The 25,162-nt window shown below is 42.2% G+C and overlaps 2 protein-coding genes across 3 annotated transcripts in view; both read right to left on the bottom strand.

The window, feature by feature from the left end:
• Positions 1-1,002: 1,002 nt before the first annotated feature.
• Positions 1,003-3,130, bottom strand: LOC311061682 (histone H3-like centromeric protein A; the record flags this gene model as incomplete). The annotated part of the gene is made up of 4 exons (XM_084080371.1): positions 1,003-1,134; positions 1,387-1,461; positions 1,894-2,012; positions 3,004-3,130. 4 exons carry the CDS (start codon positions 3,128-3,130, stop codon positions 1,003-1,005), a joined length of 453 nt encoding a protein of 150 aa, XP_083936497.1.
• Positions 3,131-4,588: 1,458 nt separating this feature from the next.
• The window catches only part of LOC311061319 (tenascin-like), a 42,904-nt gene continuing 22,330 nt past the window's right edge, over positions 4,589-25,162 (bottom strand). Inside the window, exons 8-21 of one of the 2 annotated variants that reach the window (XM_084079916.1) lie at positions 23,996-24,149; positions 22,445-22,714; positions 17,287-20,811; positions 14,768-14,890; positions 14,181-14,324; positions 12,911-13,030; positions 12,388-12,537; positions 11,757-11,893; positions 11,208-11,340; positions 10,341-10,492; positions 9,234-9,330; positions 7,907-8,062; positions 6,331-6,494; positions 4,589-6,017 (exon numbers count right to left, since the gene is read on the bottom strand). In XM_084079916.1, the coding sequence (XP_083936042.1) occupies positions 5,916-6,017; positions 6,331-6,494; positions 7,907-8,062; positions 9,234-9,330; positions 10,341-10,492; positions 11,208-11,340; positions 11,757-11,893; positions 12,388-12,537; positions 12,911-13,030; positions 14,181-14,324; positions 14,768-14,890; positions 17,287-20,811; positions 22,445-22,714; positions 23,996-24,149 (5,427 nt within the window). In that variant the 3' untranslated portion in view covers positions 4,589-5,915. The remainder of the gene's footprint in view (positions 6,018-6,330; positions 6,495-7,906; positions 8,063-9,233; positions 9,331-10,340; positions 10,493-11,207; positions 11,341-11,756; positions 11,894-12,387; positions 12,538-12,910; positions 13,031-14,180; positions 14,325-14,767; positions 14,891-17,286; positions 20,812-22,444; positions 22,715-23,995; positions 24,150-25,162) is intronic. The other variant, XM_084079917.1, reaches the window with a different exon arrangement.

Here is a 25,162-nt window from a genome sequence, read left to right on the forward strand (position 1 = left end):
TTGCTTCAAAGCACAAAACTACACAATTATAATGGATTGTATTTGGTAATGCATTTATGTGTTCACCACTTTAATAATGTTGTAGCTGGGAAAGCTGGGTATTAAATGGTTTTACTCCCATGTGCTGCTGGATAGCTTGAAAATGGGTGACAGTCTCCTTTAATGTATGTTTTCTAATAATCATTCTACAATACAAATGAAATGTGAATTCCGTGCCAGGCTAGGAAATCCCATATAAACTGCACATAAATACAATGCCCATATATACCTTAAGTATTTTTTATTAAGGATTCAGAAATATTTTCCAACTTTTGTTTACACAGGGTTAAAAATAAATGTGAGGACATAAATAAAACAAATCAACCAGACACAGGAACAAGTTCAAACAGAAATCTCCATCTCACCTGCTCATTTCTACATAGAGGGACAGTGCGTAGAATACATTTCTCAGCTCAACAAGAGGCAACAAATGCGTTAAAGCAGACAGTCCAAACCAAGCAAAGCAATAATTAGCTTAAAAAGATCTAGAATCAAATAGAAAGCAGAATAAAACTGTGGCTAAAACAAGGCTAGAGCGGCATTAGTGTAGGGCTCTATATTGTCTGTAGTGGTGGTTAGTAGTGATGTGTGGGTCGACCCGTAACCCGCGGATTACCCACAGGGCGGGCCAAGAAATGTTGACCTTTTTGGTCGGGGCGGGTCAAATAGTAATGTGCAGGTTGACCTGTAACCCACGGGTAACGCGCGTGTCGGTTGAAGAATTGTCGACTTTTTGGCGGGGCGGGTCAAATAGTAATGTGCAGGTTGACCTGTAACCCACGGGTAACGCGCGTGTCGGTTGAAGAATTGTCGACTTTTTGGCGGGGCGGGTCAATTTATTCATTACTGCGGCCCTATGCGGGCACCTGCAGGTCGTCCCCCCCCCCCCCCAAGAATAGCGATCACCAGTGATTAGGGCCCATAATGCCATAGGTTTCATGTGATCACTAAAGGAGTGGAGAGCTAGTTCATCAATTTATATCCTCGGATTCTTCTCACAAGCTGCATGTCTTTGGAATATAATGTGACCCTCTTGGCATGGATGGCACACAGGTTGGCATCAGCCAACAACATGACCAAGAAGGCCTCCGCTGCCTGGAAGAGGAGGAGAGAGACAGAACTGTGGGTGAGGCACTGACTGTACATGTGAAAAGACGGCAGTAGTGATTGACAAGCTTGTGTGTTTATTAAGACTTTTAAAATGTTGCTGCATTGGTCAGCACCACTTATCTTTTAATCATCAAAGTAAAGGTTTCGTAAACTCGGTTTCTGTCAAAGAGTTTTACCAGTCGTAGTGAAAGGTGCTAAACATAGCAAGTATAATCTGGCATCTTGATTTGTTTTTACCTCCTGTAGGGCCAGCAGTGCATAGACCTGCCATCTCAGAGTGTCGCTGGAGAAACACTGGCACACCTCCTTCACCTGAAGCAATAAGGAATGTAAAAAAAAGTGTGTACACGTGTGTGTGTGTGTGTATATATATATATATATATACACACACACACGCACACAAATTATTTGCCTTTGTGGCATTTATCACTGTATATTTGCATACCAGTGAAATCTGCATTTAACCCAATCAAAGTAACAGGAGCAGTGCCTCGGGGAGCAGTTGGGGGTTTAAGTGGACACATTGCTGGCCTAGCATTAAACCTTGGACAACCAGGGCCTCCAGCTCCTCAGGCGGGCTATCTAACCACTCAGATATGGCCGCCCCACTAAGTTAAAATCATTATTGTCCTTAACTGGGATTTTAGAACGAAATAGAAAGTATAATGAAAAGAGAAAGCAAGCAATAAAGAAAGGACATTAAATTCAAGGTTTCTATTCCATGGATGATGTCTAACATCTCACCAAGCGCATGAAGGGTGTCTTCCTCAAGAGTAGCTCAGTGCTCGTCTGGTACTTTCTGATCTCCATCAATGCCTTGCCTCCTGGACGGAACCTTCTCTTTTTGGGGGCACCGCCACCCACTGCAAAGAGGCACATAAGAGCATGGGACGTTTTCTAAATGTATACAGAAAGGATGCCTGACAGATGGGTTAATCACACACACACACACACACACGTGACAGTCATGACGTAGGACTACGATGTTTAGGCAATGTTTCAGCCCAATCCAACCACCATTATAAAAAAGTAAAAAATATATATATTTACTTGGAGGTACAAGAGCATGCAAAAATCAGTCAAACAGTCCATTATAGCCCAGGACAAACACAAACCCTCGCCTAGATGGCCAACCACCTCCTACAGGGCCATGCTGTGGGAGAAAGGCCTTGCTCTCAAATAATTGCCAGAAAACTCATGTCAGTCATTTGACTTCCAATTTGGAGTTCAGTTTCACACCGTATTGCATTCCTAATGGGATAGTCAATATTATTAAAATGACAATTATAAATCTCAAAGTTTCACCTCAACACACACTTTGTTTCCCCCAACATTTCCCTCACACACACACACACACACACACACACACACACACACACGGGGGGAGACCAAAACCCATAGCCAGACGCTCGTTTACAAACATCTTTTGGTCTTACACAAGTGCATTTTTAGTCACATGGTGTGGCTTGTTGCAGTTTGTCACTGTCAGTCTTGCTGGCAAGCCAGGGGCAGACTGTCTATTCAGCCCAACTGTGAGAGTGGAACAGTGCAGAGGAGGAGATGGCTGGACAACTTATTAAACCAGTCTCTCATGTTTGATTGTAAGTGGTTGAGACAAACCCCATAAAAATGTATGCATCCATACCCATAAAACTCAGAAATCTATGGAAACATGTGGAGCTACATTTCTCATCTCCCTAAATGAGAAAATCTAGTACACAGTGATTAGGAACGTCACAATAAATAATCTTCCCAGATATCATTGAACACTTTCTCTATCCATCGGTTCGTCATTACCTCTGGAATTATGTTCCCGTCTATGAATCAATATTGATTGGTTGGGGTCCTCCTCACCTGTAATACCACTCTGATCAAGCGGCTGCTTGGATCCAGATGATCCTGGTGCTGATGAAGGCAGCAGCGGGCGGTGTTGAGGGGTCTTGCCCTTCCGACGGTTGGCATTAGAATCGTCGAGGTGCATCTTTTTGCCAAGCAGCACAATCCACGGCAGAAAAAAAAAAATCTACATAGCATAACGAAGTAGCATTAAAGGAGCATTTCAAACATTTTCAACCATGTGTTCATAATTTATCCTCTCTAATGCTCCTCAGACTAAGTAGACATAAATGTGCCATTTTATGAGCATTAGTGGGGACCAATTATATGAAGATGGTTGAGAAAGGTTGAAAATGGGTGAAGTGGTCCATTAACTAAGTTGCAATCGCAACATCTTACAGTATATTCATTTTACCCTCTATAAGATTTTGTGTAAAGGGACGTTCACCCATAGCAACAGATGAATGGCCTTCACCTGGTATGTGTGTTTAAAAAATAACTAAACAAAAAAAAAGCCCAGAGATGTAGCTTGCATAGTAGGTAGGCCAGAACCCCTACAGTAGAAACCCAGTAGGCTATCAACTTTTGGGAAGCAGATAGACATGCAAAAAAAAAAGTTAAGTCTGCCCAAAGAAAATACCAAAGACTTTCCTTGACTCAAGCCTAGTGCAAATGTTTTAAGATACCATGGCATTACCTGCTACTCTGGCCCACTGACTTGTTTCACCATCAGCTTTCAGGTCACAACACCATGCCAATCCCTATAAAGAATACCAGCATACATCAGTACTATACAAAGTTAAAAGACTTCTACCTGGGCCTATATAGGCCTTTACCTCAGGTGTGCCAAATTAGACTCAAACCAGATACCAAACCCCACCCGCCACTAAGTGAAATGATTAGCTGTGCTGAATCAAACTCCACCCACTTCCAGCCAGATTGTAGTACAATGCTTATTGAAACATTTAAATTCTCAATTAAAACCTCAAAATTGCAGTTATGTACAGTAGTTGAGTAAATGTACTCACGGTAGTTACCTCATTTTAAAACCACTGATCCAGAGGTCATTCTCAATTCTGGTTTGACTATCCCTCCTCAGATATTTGGGTGATATTCCAGGCAACAGCACAGACCATTGAAATAACAGGTTCTTCAGTTGCTTTGTGTTGATATTTAGTGTATTCAATTCTTATTATTTTAAACGTGGTCTCAGTAAAAAGGAACATCTCAAGTGCAGTATATATTGACTGGGCATAGATTATGTTTTTAAATGTTTTAGCAAATTCCACATAAACAACCATAAAGCGGGTAGAACATGGCAGAAAGAGCCTGCTGGTTAATCAGTCAGGGATCAAGGCTGACAATGGGTATAGATGCTTGTACTTTCAGTATTAAAGTGGCGTTTCAGTGATAAATATATTCACCAAATGATAAAAATAATAGAAACACTACCACTAATAAATAATATAATGACTATTATTAGTTACTTGTTCTCATTCAAATGATGGGCATTGAGGTGGGAAATACCACAGAAACTTACCAAATACAATGCCCATATAGACCTTTATTCACAAATCTGTATGACAGCACAAAAGTATTTAAGGATTCAGAAATTAAATTATAATTTCCACCTTTTTTATTGTATTAACAGGGGCAGAAAAACAACAACAACTATAAAATAAAAATTAAAGGACATAAAAAAGACAACCAGACAAACACTGAGGAACCAAGTCAAGTACAAACAGAAATCTCCATCACACACCCGCTCATTTCCACAGTGATGATGATCATAATGAAGGGACAGTGCATACAATATATATATATATACAGCTTAGAATGATGGGCAGCAAAATGTTTTATAGCAGGGCAGTCCAAACTATGCCCCGAGGGCCCAATATGGCCCCCCACATAAAGCTTTTCTTTTGACCCTCTAGGGTACCAAAGAGTGGTCTATTTTGATGCACATTCATTTGAGAAGTGGTTGCTAAACGTTTTTAAAGAGCATAACAAACATAATTACACACCACCTTTATAAATGATCACAGCCGTGTTTTTAATTATTATACGTTTTTTATTTTGTTTTGTTTTGGCCCTCCTTTTCCACAACAAAGAAGATTAAAAAGCCTTGGTCATATCACATGAGCATTAAAACATTGAGACAATGAAGGTAAGAAAAAAAAAGGTACACCTTTATTAATCCCATAGGGGAAATTCAGTTTCAGCTCCACCTAGCTGTTGGCTGCTCAGATGCTGATGAGGATCGTTCGGCTGCAGCCATGCGTCCTGTTGAAGTTTCCTTGGCATGTACATTGGTCCTCTACCTACTCACTGATTGTGTCAGCTAAATGATTACACAATAGTTTGGTGCTGATATTACTGTGCGCAAAAGTTTATTTTTATATATATATTTTGGATAATTTAAACTTGACTGTTCCCAGCACAACACTTAAAGTAAAACATAGTGAAACATGTTATTTCTCTAAAAGGTTTGTGCAGCCCTGCTGTAAAGAGTAGAGAATACAAAAATTGGGAAACAAAAGAAATCTGAGAAAACTGTACAATCTACAGTAACATACTGATAACTGTCCACCATACATTTAAAAAATATGTCTTCTCGCTCTTGTCTGGAGTGGTAGCAAGGCAACTTTTAGATGCTTGGTTTATATGTGTATTCATACAGCACCTTTTGTTATGCATGTGTTCGTAACTTCTCCCTCCCTCTCTCTCTGAATAGATATTTGTGTGGATGTGTTTGTGTATGAATTTTCCATGCGCATCTGACTGTCCACTGTCACATCCGTGCATATGTGTTCATACATGTTTGTTCATATGCCCCTCGTGTTCATGAAGAAAGCCTCTCCCATTCTCTCTCTCTCTCTCTTTGTCTCTCATTCTAGACCTCTTTCAGTCTGCCACTCTCTCATCATCCCTTATCCTTGGGCTGGAGGAGGGTGGAAGGCAGCTGGTCTCATCTTCATCTCAGCAAAGGGGATGGAGTGTTCCTTTCCTTTCCATGAGGTCCAAATTATACCCTGACAGAAACACACAGAAACAGATACCTTGCTTGAACCTGAGAGACTTAAGTTCTGAGATCTAATTTCAACAAAAGTCATCAATTTGGTTTATTTTAATGAAAACAAAGCAGGATGTTCACTCCCCCACATATTTTATCCAAGCAGACAACAGGAAAGTTGGTTCAGAGACAGTGTAAGAAAGACATAGCACACAGAAAGAGGGTATGGGATGGGATTGTAGACCACCTTACTACATTAAGAAAATGTAGTGCTTGAAATAATAGACCATCCCCTCTGCTACATGTTTGACATTTGTGTGTTCCTGTAGTACCTGGTGTTTAACATCAATGCCATAGAGCCCGTTGAGGTTGGCCTCGTGGCAGTTCTTGTACCACCAGCCTGCGCGATAGGACATGGCACAGCGTGTGATGAAAGGTGAGGGGTCGCGGTCCTTGGTGGAGAACAGACGGCCATTGTGGTAGGTCATAGAGTCACCTATAAGGATGGAGCAGAGGTTAAGGGAGAGGAGACTATTACTGTTCAAAGACCAGAGGTTATGGCACAATTATATAAAGCACACAATGCCCTCATTTATCAATGGAAAGTACAAACCAGCTTAAATTCGAGCCCAGGAATCAGCTTACGACCACGTTCACTTGAGATTTATCAAGCAGGTGTACCCTGTCAATCACAGCGTAAGATTTGTTCGCTGTTGCTAAATGTGGTGGAGCCTCACCACACCTGTTTTTCAACATGAAGAAGCGGAATACGACCGAGAAGAGGAACTTCTCCGATATGTGAAAGATACACCACCAATCATCTCCGCGGATTCACACACAGCTACACAGCACACACGCCTATCATACGCGCGGAATGGCACATGCTATTTGCATACCAACCGATACCTGACGCAGAAACGTTCAATAAGAAATAACACAAATAAAACTAAAATACGACCGCATTCAAAAGAGCGCAAGTCCAGTCAACTATAAGGTGTCACGATATGTCAGAAGAAATGTCTGGGGAAGAAAAAATAATAATATATATGCATCTTCTTTTTTTTTTTTGTCATAAGTAAAGATATATCCTAAACGAAAACCTGAATCATGAATTAAATAATAAATAGCCTAGACATTGTCTGTTTCCCGTAGGCCTACGTTGTTTGATCGTAGGGTTTATAGGCTATCCTTGCACATAACTCCAGAAAGACATAGCCTACTGTAGGCTACCCAAGTTGGGAGACATCACTCTCCATGAAAATATTCCAGCGCAGCAATCCCCCAAATCCTCTCGCATGTATGCGCTCATATGTCTTAACACAGAGCCAGTAAAGCACTGTTTAAATGGCTGAATGATTAAGTATCTAACTTGTAACATTGTAAATATGTTATATTGTTTTTAATTGCTTGATTTTCATTGCTTGTACACTTGGAAATATCCTAACAATTTCATATGACACATCGTCGATGTATGCCTTTACAATTTCTTTTTCCCCACAAGTATTATTTATTAGTTTTATAGCTATACATTTTTGGAGTGAATACATATGTTTAGATGCCTGTCAGATGGTCAGACAATGCTGCTCCGCATGTCTACGATGGAACAAACAGGTGTAGCCACTAGCCAAAGTCTTCACGTCCTCAGACCAGGCGTGACATCTGAGCGTGCCAAAGGCACAAGTCAAAGGCACGATAGAATGATAAATCCAGACAATTGCGGCGATCTCGGCATACGCCCGTTTTTTGATCTGTGCAACTTTGATAAATGAGGGCCAGACTGAATGTGGAGAGGAGAGGAGAGGAGATAGTTTTACATTTTGTTGGTGGTACTCCAATGTTTTGTATTTATTTTCCGAAACTAGTCCCTTGCTATTCTTTTCTTTTCTATTCTATTCCATGATTCCTCACCAGCTGTCCCACTGTACCCAGCCACTGTCAGCTTGTAGTGCCTCTTGGCGAGCTGGAAGGTTGTGTATTTGGCAAACACCGCCTGATCTCCCTCCCTCAAGTCCACACGAAGACCCATCTTAGTCGTGGTTGTCAGGTTGTGGAGATGGTCCAGACCTGGAGGGGAAGAAACAGTATAGTTGGTATCTAATAAGCCAAGAAACTGTTAGTTGACCACTTAGCAGCACCACTAAAGCACTAGGGGTATGTTTGATGCCTTGCTCAGAGGCACCTTTGCAACAGGTGATGAGGGAGGGGGAGAGCATCTAACTTTTCCCAGCTGTTCTGAAACTTCAAATGGACGATTTTCTGGTTTTAAGCCAAGATACACTATTGACACAGCTGAACCTACTGCAAAACCCATTTAATTCAGGTGACGTGCTGTGTTAGAAAAATAGACCCTCCACTACTAACTCCTGTTCAACATTAACCTGCCAAAAATTGTGCTACACTGTTGACTTCAATTTCCACATTAAACTGATTCCTCTCATATGTTGGTGCTGTGTGTTGTGTCATACTCTCTTGCCAAACAGTGAGTCTGTTTATGCATTCGAGTGCACTGCTCACGGCAAGGACTGTTTACACAGGAACTGAGATGGTTTAGACAAGTGGTTCTCAACTGGTATCACACTGGGACCCAAATGTTGTATTAGTTAGCCATCTTTAAGCAATCCTGTCAGAACATTTCTGGATCCATTTAGGGTTGAGAGATGTCTTAGAATTAGCGTCATTGTCTATTAACAGTGCTTCTCAAACTTTGTCATGTCAAGGACCCCCCAAATTGATATTTATTTGGCCACAGACCTCCGTCTGAAAAGATTTGAAGAGAAGATTTAGTTAAAAAAATTCTAAATGATTTCAAATATTTTGTAGATTTTTCAAAGAGTTTCAGATATAGCAGATCTAAAAGCTCACAACGAGTCGCATTGTGATGCGCTGTGAGCTTGTGGATCGGCAATTTCTTAATAGAGTATAAGATACCCTTAAAGCGGTTAAACTGATTATGGTGTTCAATTAACACATTTTCCTGGGGACCCCCTGGAACCGCCTCAAGACCGCTGGGGGGGTCCCCGGACCACACTTTGAAAACCACTGGTGGTCTAAAACAGTTGTGTTCAATGAAGGAGGAGAGAGATAGGTAGAGAGAGAAAGAGAGAGGGAGGAGTGGAAAATTGAGAGAGAAGTGGACGGGAGGAGGAGGAGAGGAAAAAGCGGAGGAATAGAGAGTGAGAGAGGTGGAGGAATGGAGCAAGGAAAGCATTATGATGAATGGCTTCATCTGTCCTACCCAGCCAGAATTCCCCACTCAGGTCTCCAAAGCCCCGGACATAGTCCTTCCAACCACGGAAGAAATCCACTGAACCATCCTTTCTCCTCTGGAAGACCTGCAAATGTGCACGCGCACACGCACACACACACACACACACACACACACACACACACACACACACACACACACACACACACACACACACACACACACACACACACACACACACACACACACAGTGGCTATCAATTAATTGCTATCAAACCACCAGGATTCTCACTTAAGCACAAATGTCTTGAACTTCAATGTGATAAAACAAGAAAGAAAATGACTTGAAGTCATATTCTACCAGGTGCTGTGTGTGTGTGTGTGTGTGTGTGTGTTTGTTTTCATAGACCTGATTACTTGTTTTTCGGAATGCTTATTTCTCTCGCCAAACCTGGCAACATAATTTGCGACGCGAAATGCTAATAATGTTTTTTATATAAGTGGTGGCAACATTTTTAGACACCACACAGGTCTTCCCAACAATAGCGAAGATTGAAGTCAGTGTGAACATGGCCAAATAATAACTTAATAGCCAAACTAGGTCTAATGAAGCACGCTAGCATTTAGGCTAACTGTGTTAGCCTGAGGCTGCAGTACAACTTGCACTGTCTGCTCTGCAACTGTTGCAGTGTGAATGAGGGGAGCGGAGAGCGGAGGGCTGTTACTGTGGGGGGCGGGCCGTCTCCCCATTCGTGTGGCCATTGGCTTCAAGGAGTGAAGGACAGCCAGGACAGCCAATGACGCAAATGTGTCGAAAATATGTCTAATGCAAATCTGTAATATGTCGACCTCTGCTCTGACGATTCTTAGACTCAGGCGCTCTTCGAGCACCTGGTAAAAATGTCAAAGGGAGAGAGGGCAGTCTGCTCCCTGCTGTTTTTCTTGTGTCCTTTTTTGTTGTTGTTTTTGGGACAGAGACAGACAGCAGGAGATAGTGTAAAGAAGATACAGGAGAGAAGGCTGTGGTGCCTACAGTAATTCAAGTGAGCCAAACCCACTGCTACGCCATCGGCAAGCACAAGGACAAAAAAACAAACTTTTAGGGTATGCCTGACTTAAACTCTAAGGTCACGTTACCGTCCAGCCTCCTCCATCTGTCTCCATGTCGCAGTAGACCATCACAGAAGGGCCAGGTCTGCCCATGAGGAAGATCTCAGCCTCCCCAGACTCTCTGATGCCGTTCAGTAGCTCCTGAGAGCAGTCTGTAGGGAATGGGTATCGCAGGGTACCTGACGGAGAGATGCAATGGAGGGAGGGATGGATGGATATGTGCAGGGATGGAGGGCACGAGTGGTGGAGGAGGGAGGGCGAGATGGAAGGATGGTTGGAGGGAAAGGAAGATGAGACAAAAATTAGAAACAAAGATGGGACAAGGCAGCAAGAGGAGAGAGGGAAAAGAATAGTGTGAGAACAGATGAGAGAAAGAATCAAAGTTGCTATTCTGGTAATTCATTTTGTGGATAGCCCACTTTGTCAAAAATACTTTACTGAGACGAACAGCAGGAAAAGCGAGAGACAAGTGCAGAGGAAGGCACAAGGCTGATTTCTCTGGCAGTATCTGGTAACAGGAACCCTCACCCCAAGGCACACTCGCCCCCATTTCTTTTGCAGACCGCTCGCCCCCAGTGGTTCTTGTATTCTTGTAATCGTTTTACTGAGGTTAAGGTTAGGAATACGTTTAGGGTTAAGCATAGTTTTACTGAGGTTACGTTTAGGAATACGGTTAGTTTCAGGCATAGTTTCAATGAGGTTACGTTTAGGAATACCTGGTGGCGACCGTTCCGAGGCCGCCGGATTAGACCCGGGGCGAGCGTGTTTTGGGGCGAGCGTTCTTGTATTCCAGGATCTGATTCCAGGCCAGCAGTGGAACATTTAGTTCCAATCGACAGGCATCATTTTCATAGGCAGTTTCACATTAGAGACATAATTTGCCTCCTTGTTTACCTGTGGTGAATTCAGTAGATATAGCACCAGTGTAGATTCCTCTACTCTCTGCTTGCAGCGAGGCTGTGTATTTAGCACCAGGGTGGAGCTTCGCCAACTTATACTCTGTGACTGTGGCGTCAACAATCACTTCCTGTAGAGAGGGAGAACGGGGAAGACATCTTAAAAAATACAAACAACCAAGAACATATTTCCTAGTGACTGAGGATTTTGGAACACAACAACAAGTTGTCAGAAGCTGTATTTACTTACGTTAAAATACACAAATAAATACATTTCTGGTACATTTCTGGTGCATACATCATTTATAGTGAGTCTCAACTCACATATAAAAATAGTGTTTTGAGAAAAATACATTTATGGTTATTGTGAAATATATACTAGTGAAAACGGTCGAAACGGTTCCACAGTATGATTTTAACACCCAGGGATTTTCTGCGTGTTTGCAGTGAATTGAGTCACTGAAAGGATCTCTAGCCTAACTACTGACTACTATGGTAGCCTACAGGTAAGTTAGCATGTGTGTTAACCAATGCGCATGTCTCTCACCTTCATCTCCTGTCCTTCCGTCTGATAGGTCAACCTGTAGCTGCCCACAGCAGTCGAGGGCCGTTTCCATGACAACAGTGCTGTGCGTGGGGTCACCTGGCTGGCTTGGAGTTCACGCGGGACGTCTCTTCCAGACCCTGTTAGGTCAAAGAGAGAGAGAGAGACAAGTGGTTATTGAACGTGTTCAGGGGCCGAAGTCTGCAGACTGCCTAGCTGTCTGGTGTTAGTGATGTAAGCTCAAATGTGTGTGTGTGTGTGTGTGTGTGTGTGTGTGTGTGTGTGTGTGTGTGTGTGTGTGTGTGTGTGTGTGTGTGTGTGTGTGTGTGTGTGTGTGTGTGTGTGTGTGTGTGTGTGTGTGTGTGTGTGTGCACACACTATGTGTGTGTTTATATGGTACTTCTAGTAGCAGTGCATTGTAGCAGAAGCAGAAAATAAATCCCACCAGGCTTCCTACTGTAGCTAGCTTATGATAGTGGCAGTGCCAGTGAATGTGTGTGTGTGTGTGTGTGTGTGTGTGTGTGTGTGTGTGTGTGTGTGTGTGTGTGTGTGTGTGTGTGTGTGTGTGTGTGTGTGTGTGTGTGTGTGCGTGTGCGTGTGTGTGCGCGCGCGCGTGTGTGTTCGTTCTACTGACCGCTGGTCGTAGTGAAGGCAGTGCTAGCAGGTGAGCTCTCCAGCTTGCCCAGTTGGCTAGTTATAGTTACAGTGTAGGTGGTTGATCCTTCCAGGCCTTTCAGAGGCTGTTCCGCTGCGTTTCCTGACACTGTGATCCTCAAATCTGACCCTAGGGGGGGGATTAATGCACATGACAGTTTATACACAATCAGTGAGTGAGTGAGTGAGTGAGTCAGTCAGTCAATCAGTCAGTCAGTCAGTCAGTCAGTCAGTCAGTCAGTCAGTCAGAAAGTGTGTCTGCCAGAGCACCTGCCTCTCTGTCTGTCTATTTATTACAGTTGGCTGTAATGGAGAAACTGTGAGTTAAATACCCCCAGTTTGCCGTTTCCTTCCCTTTTTCACCAACCCAGATTCTTCCAGAGGGATTAGAACCGTCAACATTGTGGTGTGTCATTAAAGCGTACTTGTGTAACCTCTAGATTATGTATGAGTTCAGATCGCCTTGTGGTTATAATGATAGCACACATCCATCGCTCTCCTACCTTTCCCTGAGCCATACACGATGGAGTACTTGTCAACCCTTGCCAGTGCTGGTCGCCACAACAACAGGGCTTTGGAGTCAGTGATGTTGATTGCCTTTAGGTCTGTTGGCGGGTCAGGTACTGAGAGAGGAGATGAACAGAGGCAGATAGGGAGTCAGGGAGAAAGAGGGAGACGGAGGGATAGTTAGAAACAGAAAGAGAGACAGTCAGACAGATAGAGAGAGTTTATCGGGACTTGTTACCACATTGTAAATCCCAAAGGCTTTCCATTCATCAATATGACTTAAGCAAAGTCTGTTGGAATTTACTCAAAGTGTTTTGACACGGTGCAGAGGGCTGATGCAGATCCAAAAACAGAGAAGCCCTCAGAGAAAATATAAAAATGCATAGATCTTTCCAAGATCCGCCACCTGCTACAGCCATCAGGGGCCATAAAAAAAACACAATATGATTTTTGACAGATATACACACAACTTAAACACATAGAACTGAATAGTCATCTACATGAAATACACAAAATACTTAAAGGTGCTGTAAGTGTTTTATTGTTTTGTTGCTAAAATAAAATAAGTGTAAAATATCTCTATATTGTGATTGTAATCATTGAAGATGTTTGTTCAGCAACAGGGTCTCCGTGTCTCTCCAGCTCTTTATCAAACAGAAAATACATTTTCAGGTCAGGACACCAATTTGATCCAATCAGGAGAGATAACTCATAGACAGGATAAACAAGTGAAACTGTGGGTGAAGAAACAAAAATGAGCAGACAAAATAGGAACACTATCAAAATGAAGCTGATGAATGAGCTCTCTCTCCTGATTGGATGAAATTGGTGAGCCCTGTTACTGAACAAACACTCTATACTATTGAGTCTATATGATTACTATAGAGCTTTAACCTTTCAAGAACGCAATAGGCAGACTTTCATGAAGCTTGGTGGGAATGATCAACAGGATGCCCCAAAGAGATTATTAACTTGGGTCAAGGTCAAAACGGCATAATTGGTCATATCTCAGGCAGAAATGGCAAATTGCATAGCATTAGTGAAGGTATGCATTCTATTGAGTGAAATATTTCTAGTTGATCATGCAATAAGATACAGTTTATTATAGTTTATTACAGTTTATATAAAATGTGGTATGCCACCAGGGTGACCCCAATTTCACATTTTCCTATAGAAATTACTACTTTTCCTCATGTCAAAAATCGGAATTAGCAAATTAAAGAAAAAAAAGGAGAAGGCAAAACCCTGATTGTAAATGCTACTTACATGTCATGGTCAAATCTTTAATGGGGTCACTCTCGTCCAATCCGAGGACAGAGATAACACTGATCTCATAAGAGGAGCCAGGGGAGAGCTGTGAGAGGTCGAGTGTAGAATCCTCAGAATCCACTGACACAGACACTGGTTCGCCTGAGAGAAAGAGAGCGATTGATTGCTTGTACAATTATTGCTGATGCAAGTTGACAGTTAATCCTAAATGTTAATGTAACTCTGAGAGTATACCTACGTAAATAAACGGACACTTAAGGGTCCGTTTGGTTACATTTGTATACTAAATTGACACTCAGGATTTTACAGTGTTCTAATACAATTGCTAATACAGATGAACTGTATCCTGCATGGTAATAAATGTGTATGTGTCCGGAAAAAAGTAAAGACAAGGCACTCTATTTTTCTTCTTCGTGTACACAATCGGGAGGGTACTGCAGCATCCCCAACCACTATGCCATTAATAGGCACTGGAATTGGAGTTCTCAACTACTCACTCAACCTTTGATAATAATAAACTGTATTTGTATAACACTTTTTAAAAACACAGTTGATGTGTGTTTATCATGTGTTTGTGTCCTTGCCTTCCTCTGTGTGCATGTAGGTGACCTTGAAGGCATCAACATGGTTTCTGGGCTTAGTCCAGGACACGGTGAGAGAGTTTTCTGTCACCTCACTAAACACCAGGTTGGATGGAGGTTCGGGACCTGGACGGAACAGAGGAGACGGTGAGCAAAGAGTGGAGGATAAAAAGAGACAGGGTTGAAAGTAATACAGCCAGAAAATGAAAATAAAGGAAGAAAAGGAATGTAGGAAATAAGGAATCAAGTACAGAGAGGGAAAACAATGGCAGGTGAAGTAACAAGGAAAGGGAACACAAATGAAGGAAGAAAGAAAGAACAAATGGAGAAATAAAAGATAAAAATATATATTTTTTAAAGTAACAATAACAAAGAGATTGGTCGGGAAGTAAAGAGTCACAAAAAGAATGAAAGACAGAATACTGTAAAACATGTGCTACTCTACCTATACACTGCATGTGTCATACTAACCTTAAGTATTAATTCACACAGCTGCTATTAGTGCTCCAGTGAGATCAATGTGTGTATATATGTACAGTGCAAACATATATACAGTATACATGGCATATACAGACAAACATTGTCACAGCTAAATGCAGACAATGGATCCTGGAAAGCAGCAAAGGAGAAAATAATGAGATTGTAACAGTTAGCTGGTCTTTCAGTCCTGAAAAGAAGATAGCGGAAAAGAAGACACATGGGGCGTTAAGACAAAAAAGGTGTGGAAGACATTTTCAAACAGTTATCAGGATGAACGACGGAATTCATCCCGGTATTAATTTGACACAAAAACTCAAAGAGTTAAAAGTGTAGAATTATGTTTGTGACAAGAAATGTGATTTGGAAACAGATTTTCAACCTTGAGCCTGAATTGAGTCCCATAGATTATGATTCATTGTCCTCTGAAACTGAAGGTTTGTTCAAAAATTAGATAGACCGCATAAAATAAATTACACTTAGTATTACTATTTAGATAAAATAGCTAATGCAAAAAAATAAGAGGAAAGAAAAGAAATTATAGCACATTTTGAAACAATAGTTGGTCCAAATATTTTTACAGAACAAAACCTCTGTAGTTAACAAAATGAATGATCAACTGGTGGTGAGTATTTATTCTGCAAAACAAATAATTTTTTTTGGATACAATTTTTTTTTATAAATACTTAACAATTACGAGACATTCAGACCCATGTATAAATGGTTCCTTTGACATTCCTTCATTTGTTAATTTACTTGTGAACTCATAGGATTAAAATCTGCACATTTCAAATTGGGTCTTAGTTGGGAGAGATGCAGACAGACCAAATGTATTGACCAATCATGGTCTTACCCATGGGGTTGGGGTGAGAGGTGAAGTGGGCGAGAGTCAGTGAAGCTGGCTGACAATTAGCTTACCCTGAGTGAGAGAAGACCAGAGCAACAATGAATGAATTGATTTGAATGTGTTTGAAAAGATCAGTGATTTGATGTCAATCCCCAAAACCGAGCCTGCATCCAACAGAGATGTTTTAAATTAAATAAACATTTGGCATTTTCTGGATAAATTATGTTTGGTCTCATCTTATCAATCTTCTCATTCACAAAACATGTCTGTTGAGTGTTTGCTTAAATTTGGTTCATGACATCAGATCACAGAATGGTTGGCTGCACGAATGAATGAATGAATGAATGAATGAATGAATGAATGAATGAATGAATATTATGATTGTTGCTTCATGAATGTCAGAAGACTAGGTCATGGATTCACAGAAATTCAAGAATAAATGTATAAAACACAGGGTTAAGACAACAAATAATTGCTTTTCAAGTTCAATGAATCCACCCCATCTCAGGTTTGGGTGAAATCAGCTGAAATCAGCTGATGTAATGCTTGGTTAGAATGAAAACCTGCATAATCAAAGCAACAGAACATGGCTTGGATTAAAAAGCCCTCAGCCTTGCCAAGCACAACAATTTATTGAAACAAACAAATAAACATACAAACAAATGTTACAGTGTCAATGAGCAGCTGATTAAATGAGAACATGTGTTAAATGAGATCACTGATACTGTAATTTAAGAATTTACAGTTTTCAAGAGCACACAGCTCTTGAGGTAGACATGGACAGATGGACATTGAAGCAGCATTTGTGTGAGTAGTGTGAGTGCGCCTCTCAAGACAACAGGACTTTTTAACAGATAACTGTGCTTTTAGAAGACCACAATATAGGGGAGACATTAAAGTGTAATTCAAAGCACAGGTTTTCAACTATGGTCCTGGGGAAAACCAGCAGTCAAAAGACTATAGATGAAAACTACTGGTCTATAGTTTGTGCTGTATCTGGTGGTGTGATATTAAAAAAAAATATGTTGTTGCCTTGCACAGAAGCAATTTGTCCCAGTATTATGATTCCTATAACAGCTAATATGCCCTTGAACAATACTGAAGCCTTACCTGCTCACTTTGGACGTCAGCTTAATGGCTAAATTGTAAATATGAAAAGCAGTGATTTAAGATGTTTTTACAGTCCAGGGTCTTGTACCTGTGCTGATGACAAGCTTGTGTAGCTTGGAGAGAAGGCCGGGCCCCTTTCCTAGTAGGGTCACAGTGAAGGGGGTCTGTGGAGGGAGATTCTCAAATTGGCAGGAACGAGCAGTACCAGGAACAACTTTGGTGATGGTTTTGTCACTTGCCGTAGAAGGCTCGGCTGTTGTGCTTCCGTGGACCCCAGTAGTGGGCCTTTTGTCATTTACAGGCATAGTACTTTCCTCTCGTAGGCCGTTCTTTCCTGCCTTCCCTCTTCCTGCATCTTCCTCGTTCCCTCGGTCTTCACTAACCCCCTTTGGTTGGTCACCTTTTACATCTTGTTCTTTCCTGGTCACAATGAAGTCTGTGTACTTCCCCTCAGGTGCATCCCAGACAACCGTGAACCCATCTGAGCCAACGTTCCTCACGCCCACATAGTCTAGAGGCTCCCCCACAGTGTCTTCAGAAAGAGAATCTTCTGAACCATGTAACTTGCTGGACCCGCCAATTCTCAAGTCTTTGATTTCACTCACTTGGCCCTTTGGGCTTCCAGGATGAGCTCTTTTGGAATCCTGTCCCTCTTGGCTCACAGCAGTGTTGTTTCTCATCTGGGTGTGACCCTGTGTTCTTTTTCTCCCCGGTAAAATTGTTTTCTTCAGGGGTGAGTCTGGTTTCAAGGCTCTGTGGTTCATTGTATCAGGGGAGACTTTGGTTGTGGGTCGAGCTGTAGCTGTACTCCCAGTGCGCCTGTTCACACTGTCACCCTCAGTGCTGGAGTCACGGTCAGAGCCAGTGTGTGTGATGCTGTCCCTGTGAATAGCTCCCTCCTCATCTGATAAGTTCATTTGATTTACAAGTTTGGTTTCTCTCTCGCCTGAATGGGTTGTTTGGATTCCATGGTTGGCATCTGCTTCACCCGATTGGGTGGTTTGTATTTCAGTTGTACCGTCATCACCTCCTAATTGGAGAGGCTTATGCAGCGGGCCTTTCTGTGGGTGATGAGGTGGCCTCAAGATTGGACGGGTCCTGTTCTGAAAACGGGCCAGATATGGGTGGGTACGCTTTGGGAAGGCACCATTGGGGGGTTGGCGGTAGAATGGAGGTTTTCCATTCATTCTCACAGTCTGATTGTGTTTTGGACCAATTGACACAACTGTAGTTGTACGTTCTCTGTCTCTGCTTGCATGACCTTCTTGCTCTGTTCCTTCAACTGGATGTGATTGTTTGGAAGGAAAAGATGAAGATACAGGGAATGGTATCTCACTGGAGGACACATGCTCTTTCTCTGTCTCCATTTCAGGGTTAAAAGGTGGGGAGGGATGATGATGGGGTCTCAAGTTTGGACGGGTTCGGTTCTGGACAGATCCAATGTTTGGGTGTGGTCTCCTCTGATAGCCAACTTTAGGGGAAGGACTGTGTATTGGAGGCACCCCTGCTGTCAGAGTTCTTGTCTGGTTCTGTTTAGCTTCAATTGACATAACTTGTGTCACGCCTTCACTTTCACTGCTTGTACGCTTCAAGTTTTCACTGTCAATAACTGAAAACGATTCTTCTAATGATGAGGAAGAGGGTGAGGGTAATTCAGTTGAAGTTATCTCTTTCCTCTCTGTGTCTGTCTCAGGAATTGCAGGTTTCAGGGTGCGATATGGGGTCCTCGAATTTGGATGTGTCCTGTTTTGAAACGGTCGCAGATGTGGTTGAAGGCGATGTGGGTACCCACCATTTGGTGGAGGACGGCGGATTGAGCCACCTCTCCAAGGTTTTGTCTGGTTTCGTCCAAGTCCAATTGACACAATTTTTATTTCCCCTGACCTATCTGTTCTCATGTCCTTCTCTTGTGCACTATCATCAACTGTAAAAGACTCTTTTGAACTGGAGGAAGATGATGAAGATTTATATGGTAATTCACTTGAAGATCCGTGATCTGTGTCTTTCCTTTCTGCATTTTTGGGCTGAAAGCGACGGGGGGGAGGTCTTAAATTTGTCTGGGTCCTGTTTTGAAAAGGTGACCCATTTGGGTGTGGGCGATATGGATAGCCACCTTTTGCAGGAAGGCGACGGAATGGGGGTACACCCCCTTCTCTGAGGGTGTGCGTTTGGTTTTGTTTGGTTCCAAGTGACCCCCCAGCTGTAATCCTTTCATCATTTGTGATTTTGGCAACCTTTGGTTTATTCCCCATGTCTGATATGTCTGAGGCATGTGATGATGATGATGATGATGATGATGATGATGATGATGATGATGATAATGATGATGATGATGATGATGATGATGATGATGATGATGATGGAGAAGTTAACAAAGAAGATGATGTCGGAGAAAGTGATGTTAATGCTGATGAAGTTGAGGATGACAATGGTACTGATGGTGGTGGTGATGGTGAGGTTGATGAAGAAGATAATGAGTGTGGTGACAAATATGATGGTAACAATGATGATGTCCGTGAAGATGATGATGATGAAGAAGAGGAAGCTGCTGATGATGATGACAATGGTGCCAGACCCTTTAATATCTGCTGCCTCATCGAATCTGCATCCAAATTAAGGCCAGACGGTTGCGACAGATGCACAGAGAACGTCTTAATCTTCAAACCATCAAAAGTGTCTGTCAGGAGCTGATGTAAAGGATCTCGTCCTGTGGCTGATAAGGGCCCCAAACTTGAGGACGACTCTTTGTCATGCTCTTTTCCGGGTATATTAAGACTGCTTTCATCCATTTCAGAAGAACTGGGTTGTGTGTCAAACGTAGGGCCACCTTCAGTTGATGCCCCATCCGCCCTACCCCCGCTGACTCTATCTTTGAGGGGCAGCTTGAAATGTGTCACTTTAATTTTGTTTAAACACTTTCCATTGTTAGGAACAGTCCCATTGTGCTCTGATGACACGGGGTGTACCACACCCTCTGCTACAGTCCCCGTTGCACTTTCTATGGTTTTCATTCCAACCTCTGCTGATTGCTCCTCTGAATCATGGCTAACTGTTGGCTCTGAGGAGCTGCTTTGAACATCAGTTCCGGAATTGATCCCAGCTGGTGTTATCTTTGTAGGATTTTCATCATCTTCTCTCTCAGTGCTTGATGTCTTTATGCCAGACTGTTTCACTGTCAATGCTAGCACTTTGTCTCCTGTAGTTGGCAATCCTGGTTTCCGGCTTTCAGTGTCTAGTGGGGTCCTTTCTTTTATCCCCACTAATGGTTTCCTGGCTGGAAGCTTTTTCAGAGGACCAGGCCCAAACTGTCTCCCTCCAGGTCCCAGTCTGGTTCCGTTAAGTCGGAACAAGCCAGGGCCAATTGGTTTCTTTGCGCCATTTCTTGTGAACACTTTTCTTCTTGCTGTTACATTGGCGGCAGCCCCTTTGGGCTCAACAACAGCACCTCTGGGTGAATCTCGTCCACTTGCGTCTCCACTTCTCCCCTTTTGGTCGGGGGCCGTGTCGTCAGGTGTCACGTGCAATGCTTGGCCTTTGCCATTGATGTCTCGTCCTGGCGCCAGTGTCACCTGTGTGGATACGGTTGCTGTAGTAACCAGGGACCACGCCTTCCCTACAGGTGTAAATGGAGGTAGCATGTGGAATCAAAAGTTGTTGTTCTATGCTGGTTCTAATTTGGAAAATAAATATTGTTAGATGCATAATGAAACTGTTGAATGACTTTTAGTGAACCTGTTTTCTCAGTTTGGTACAGTATGTTATTATTTAAATAATAATAATAATTAAATAAATAATTTAGGTCACTGGTGTCCATATGGTACCTGCAAAAAAGTGAAAATATAATTATTGTTCTTCAAAGAAACTGCAATCTTTCATTGAATTGTTTGGAGGAGTTTGCAGGACAAATCATCAGTAGCTGGTCAAAGGCTGGCTGTTGGGGAGAGAATATAATGACCTTCTCCAGGACAAAGAAATCAGATGATATTAATAAAAAATTTATTAATATTGTATTGAACATATGTCTTATGAATAAGAGAGAAAGGGCTCAGCTTTCCTCTGGTATGGTTTTTGTGTAAAGTTCACACCTCAGATCGTTAACTTCCACAACATTTGTCTTCGTTAAAATAAGTTTCATATAATGTGTTCCAGTGACTAATGAGGTGTCTGTACATATTAGCTTGCACTGGGATACACTGTGCAGCAGCAAGGCAAGGCTGGCCTCACATAGGATAGGAACGCATTTCTTTTCCTTTTATTTTATATGGATGGGTTGAATTATACCAGTAATTATATACAGTATTTATATTGTTTTTCAAAGCAGACAGGCCACTTCCCATCTGTTCTTTATTAAAAGGGAGTGTAAGTGATATATGTATGTTTGTAAAAAAGTGTGCTCCTCGGAGCGCAGGTCTCCGCCAGGTTGGGTTGCCTATCCAGGATCCGCTATGGCGGTCATAGCCAATTTGAATGGAATACACAATATCTGACAGATACGTCTTGACTCTTGATCATAAGACACACTGACGGACAGATGGACGGACGAACGGTTGGACAGGAGAATGAGAGAGAACCCCATAACGATCATTAGCAGCTTCCAGTTCTAGTTCCTGTTCTAATTTTGTATACTCACTTTGTGTCATCACTTCCAATTTCACTTGTTTATCCTGTATGAATTCTCTCCCCTGATTGGTTAAAATTGGTATCCCGAACGGAAAATGTATTTTCTGTTTACTGAAAAAATATCACTTACACCCCCTTTAATAAAGTTTTTCTAATTCAAAGTTCACCTTTGCTTTCTTTCTGTGTTCACATGTTTTTCTCTCTGTGTGAGTTTTAATATTACTTGTGAGCTTGTAGATCGGCTATTTTCGCTACCTTTGCACATAAATCAGTGCCCTAGTATATAATAATAGGGCACTGGTCTATGAAAAAAGGAAAAACATAGGGCGGGTTGTACATAAAGACCTGCCCACCACCGGGGAGGGTTTGAATCTACCGAGGTGCATGACCCAGCGTCTATACGATCACAATGTGTGTGTGTGTGTGTGTGTGTGTGTGTGTGTGTGTGTGTGTGTGTGTGTGTGTGTGTGTGTGTGCACGTGCACGTGCACGTGCCGTGTGCGTGTGTATCTGGGGGGATGTGCAAACAAATATAAATTACCTTGTGTTAATTAACAATAGATCATTCTTCACTATAATATTCAGATATTAGTAACTATTATCCATTGGTATATACTGTAACTCACCTGGAGTAGCTTGGGTAGTGGCAGGTTCACTTATCATTCGGCCCTTCTCTGCCACCAGCATGATGTCATACAAACGCCCCGCCTCCAGCTGATCGATCTGGGCAGAGGTTCTTTCAGGTGGGAGGGTCATTTCTGGGCCACTCCCAACTCCATCATGGGGCGAGACTGTCAATCTGTACCTGTCAATCTCGCCCTGCGATTGCTCCCACTGGACGACTGCAGAAGTGGTGGTTGTCTTGACGACCTGAAGGTTCGTGGGGCTGGAGATGACTGGGTGGAAGAGAAGAAGGATATTTCTGTACAAGAATGACAGGCAGACACAGAATAGACTGAATTTCAGTCTCAAGTAGATTGGGAATTTGAGGAAAATAGGTATATGATAGGCCAGGTATTTATTTGAAATAATGTTAAGTGACCACCATTAAGAAATATCTCACTAGAAAGTGGTCGAAACCGGAGGTACCTACAATTGAGGAATAGATTGAAATAATTGTATTGCACTGTTGCAAAAAAATCAAAACACACTTTTTAGCCCATATTTACCCACTTAATCCCTATTATACTTAATTGACTGGGGTCCCCCAGGGCTCTATACATTTGCAAATTTTTCCCTCTTCACCAAAACTCTTTGCTCTAAATAGCCTATCCACAATGCGTGTTGAGCTTGTAGATAGGCTATTTTCGCCCAATGTTTGCCCCAAAATAGGGATGCTAGTGTTCATGTGGCTAATCAGGTCACACACGCTCAGGGGTGTAGTTCCACAAACAGAGCGTTACACACACACACACACACACACACACACACACACACACACACGCACACACACATTTGGGAGCAACAGAGTGCAACAACTTTTGTATTGTTGGCTCTTGAGCTGAATTCCAAGCTTAGAGTTAAGTCGAGCCAATGGAGGATGAGACTCGTTCTCGGAGTTTCCCAGGAAGTTCAGGGATTTGAACTGTCAATGTTTCCATCGCAAATCAACTTCTCTAACTGTTACACAACCACTGCCCAACAACAAACACTCCAAAACAGATGGTGAGGTGATAAGAGTGGAAGAGGTGGAGTACAATTTTCATACATTTTTCAAAACAAATAGAAGAAAATATATATACCGTATATATCCAAACAATGTGTGGTGGTATTATCCACACAAAAAAAAATATTGCTGTTGTTATTCAAAGGAGAACCCATCAGTGCAGTGAGGGTCCTTCTGAGAATTATTTTTTTAAGCACCTGTACCCCTAGTTAGCCTTGCCCGGAGTGCCTCAGGGGTCCTTAGTAAGCCCACGCCTTTCTCCCTCTTCACTATATTAGCTGAAAATAGCATATCTACAAGCTCAAAACACGTCACAACGCAACACGCTGTGAGCTTGTAGATCGGCTATTTTCACCGACAGTTAAACCCCCAGAATAGGGTTCAAGTGGTTGAGATCACAGTTCAACTGTGATTTGCTTGCTGCTGTCAAAATAGACAGCGTGGTCTATTTTGGTCCTAGTATCTCTATAGGTAAATAAAAAGGCACAAAAGTGAATGAAAGAAACTCAACGGGTCATGAAGTCTGCAGAGCTGCCTTCGCCCATCCTGCCGTCGATCTCTCCTGTGATGGTAGCGCTGTACTCTTGGCCTGATGCCAGGCCGGTCTGCGTGTATGAGGTCAGACTGCCCTCCACCTGCACTGAGATCTGCTGGTCACTCTCTTTCTATAAAACGCATGGAAGACAGACAGAGACAGAGGGATAGAAAGAGAGATGGATTGATATGAGCATGTGTTGTTTGATGCCCTGCTGCCAACTGCCAACCCTTTGTTAGGATAGTAAAGCATTCTGTATGTTTAGGAACCTTTGTTTCAGAGGTTATTGAAAAGACATGGATATAGATTACTGATTACTGTTTCAGAGGTTGTTGAAAAGGCATGGATATAGATTACTGATTACTGTTTCAGAGGTTGTTGAAAAGACATGGATATAGATTTCTGATTACTGTTTCAAAGGTTGTTGAAAAAACATGGGTATAGGTATAGATTAATGATCAATTGAGTACAATGGACCACAATGGAAACAAGCCCCCTGGGCTTATTGTGTTATCCTTTTAGTATAGCCACAATCAATCAATTACTCCAAAATTATATTTGGTCCCCTCCTTTTCCTCTATACAAAATCATTTTGCTGAAGATTTACAGGTCCGCCAGAGGTCTATACTTGGTCCCCTCCTTTTTTCCCTCTACATCAAATCACTTTGCTGAAAATTGCAGATCTACAAGCCAAATGACAAATGTTTCCCTAATGATATGCCCAGAATAGTGGTTAAAGAAGTATCCATGTATAACGTAATTAGCTCTGCTGCCAGTAGAGGGAGTGTGTAGCGAATTATGGACTCCCATTCTGAGAGTGCATAATGCATTCTGACTCTGAGGAACTCGCATAGCCTAATGAAATAAAGTTCAGTCAGATGGTTTGTCGGGCTGGGGTTCAATGGGTTGAATCATAGTGAGGGAACAAACACATTTACAGCTCCCAGGGGAGGGCTTCCAGTAACAGAAAAACACTTCATCATCTTGCAATGAGGCCATGCTTAGACCAGACTTTTTTATATCCACAGTACACATTTCCTTAAGAGCATCTGGAATATTTAGATCCTGGGTAAATGTAATTTAATCAAAAATACATACATTTACCTTAAAAGTAAGCGTGCATACGTACGTGTGTGTGTGTGT

Source organism: Gymnoscopelus microlampas (assembly GCF_963454915.1).
Source record: "Gymnoscopelus microlampas genome assembly, chromosome: 15".
NCBI classification, from domain to species: Eukaryota; Metazoa; Chordata; class Actinopteri; order Myctophiformes; family Myctophidae; genus Gymnoscopelus; species Gymnoscopelus microlampas.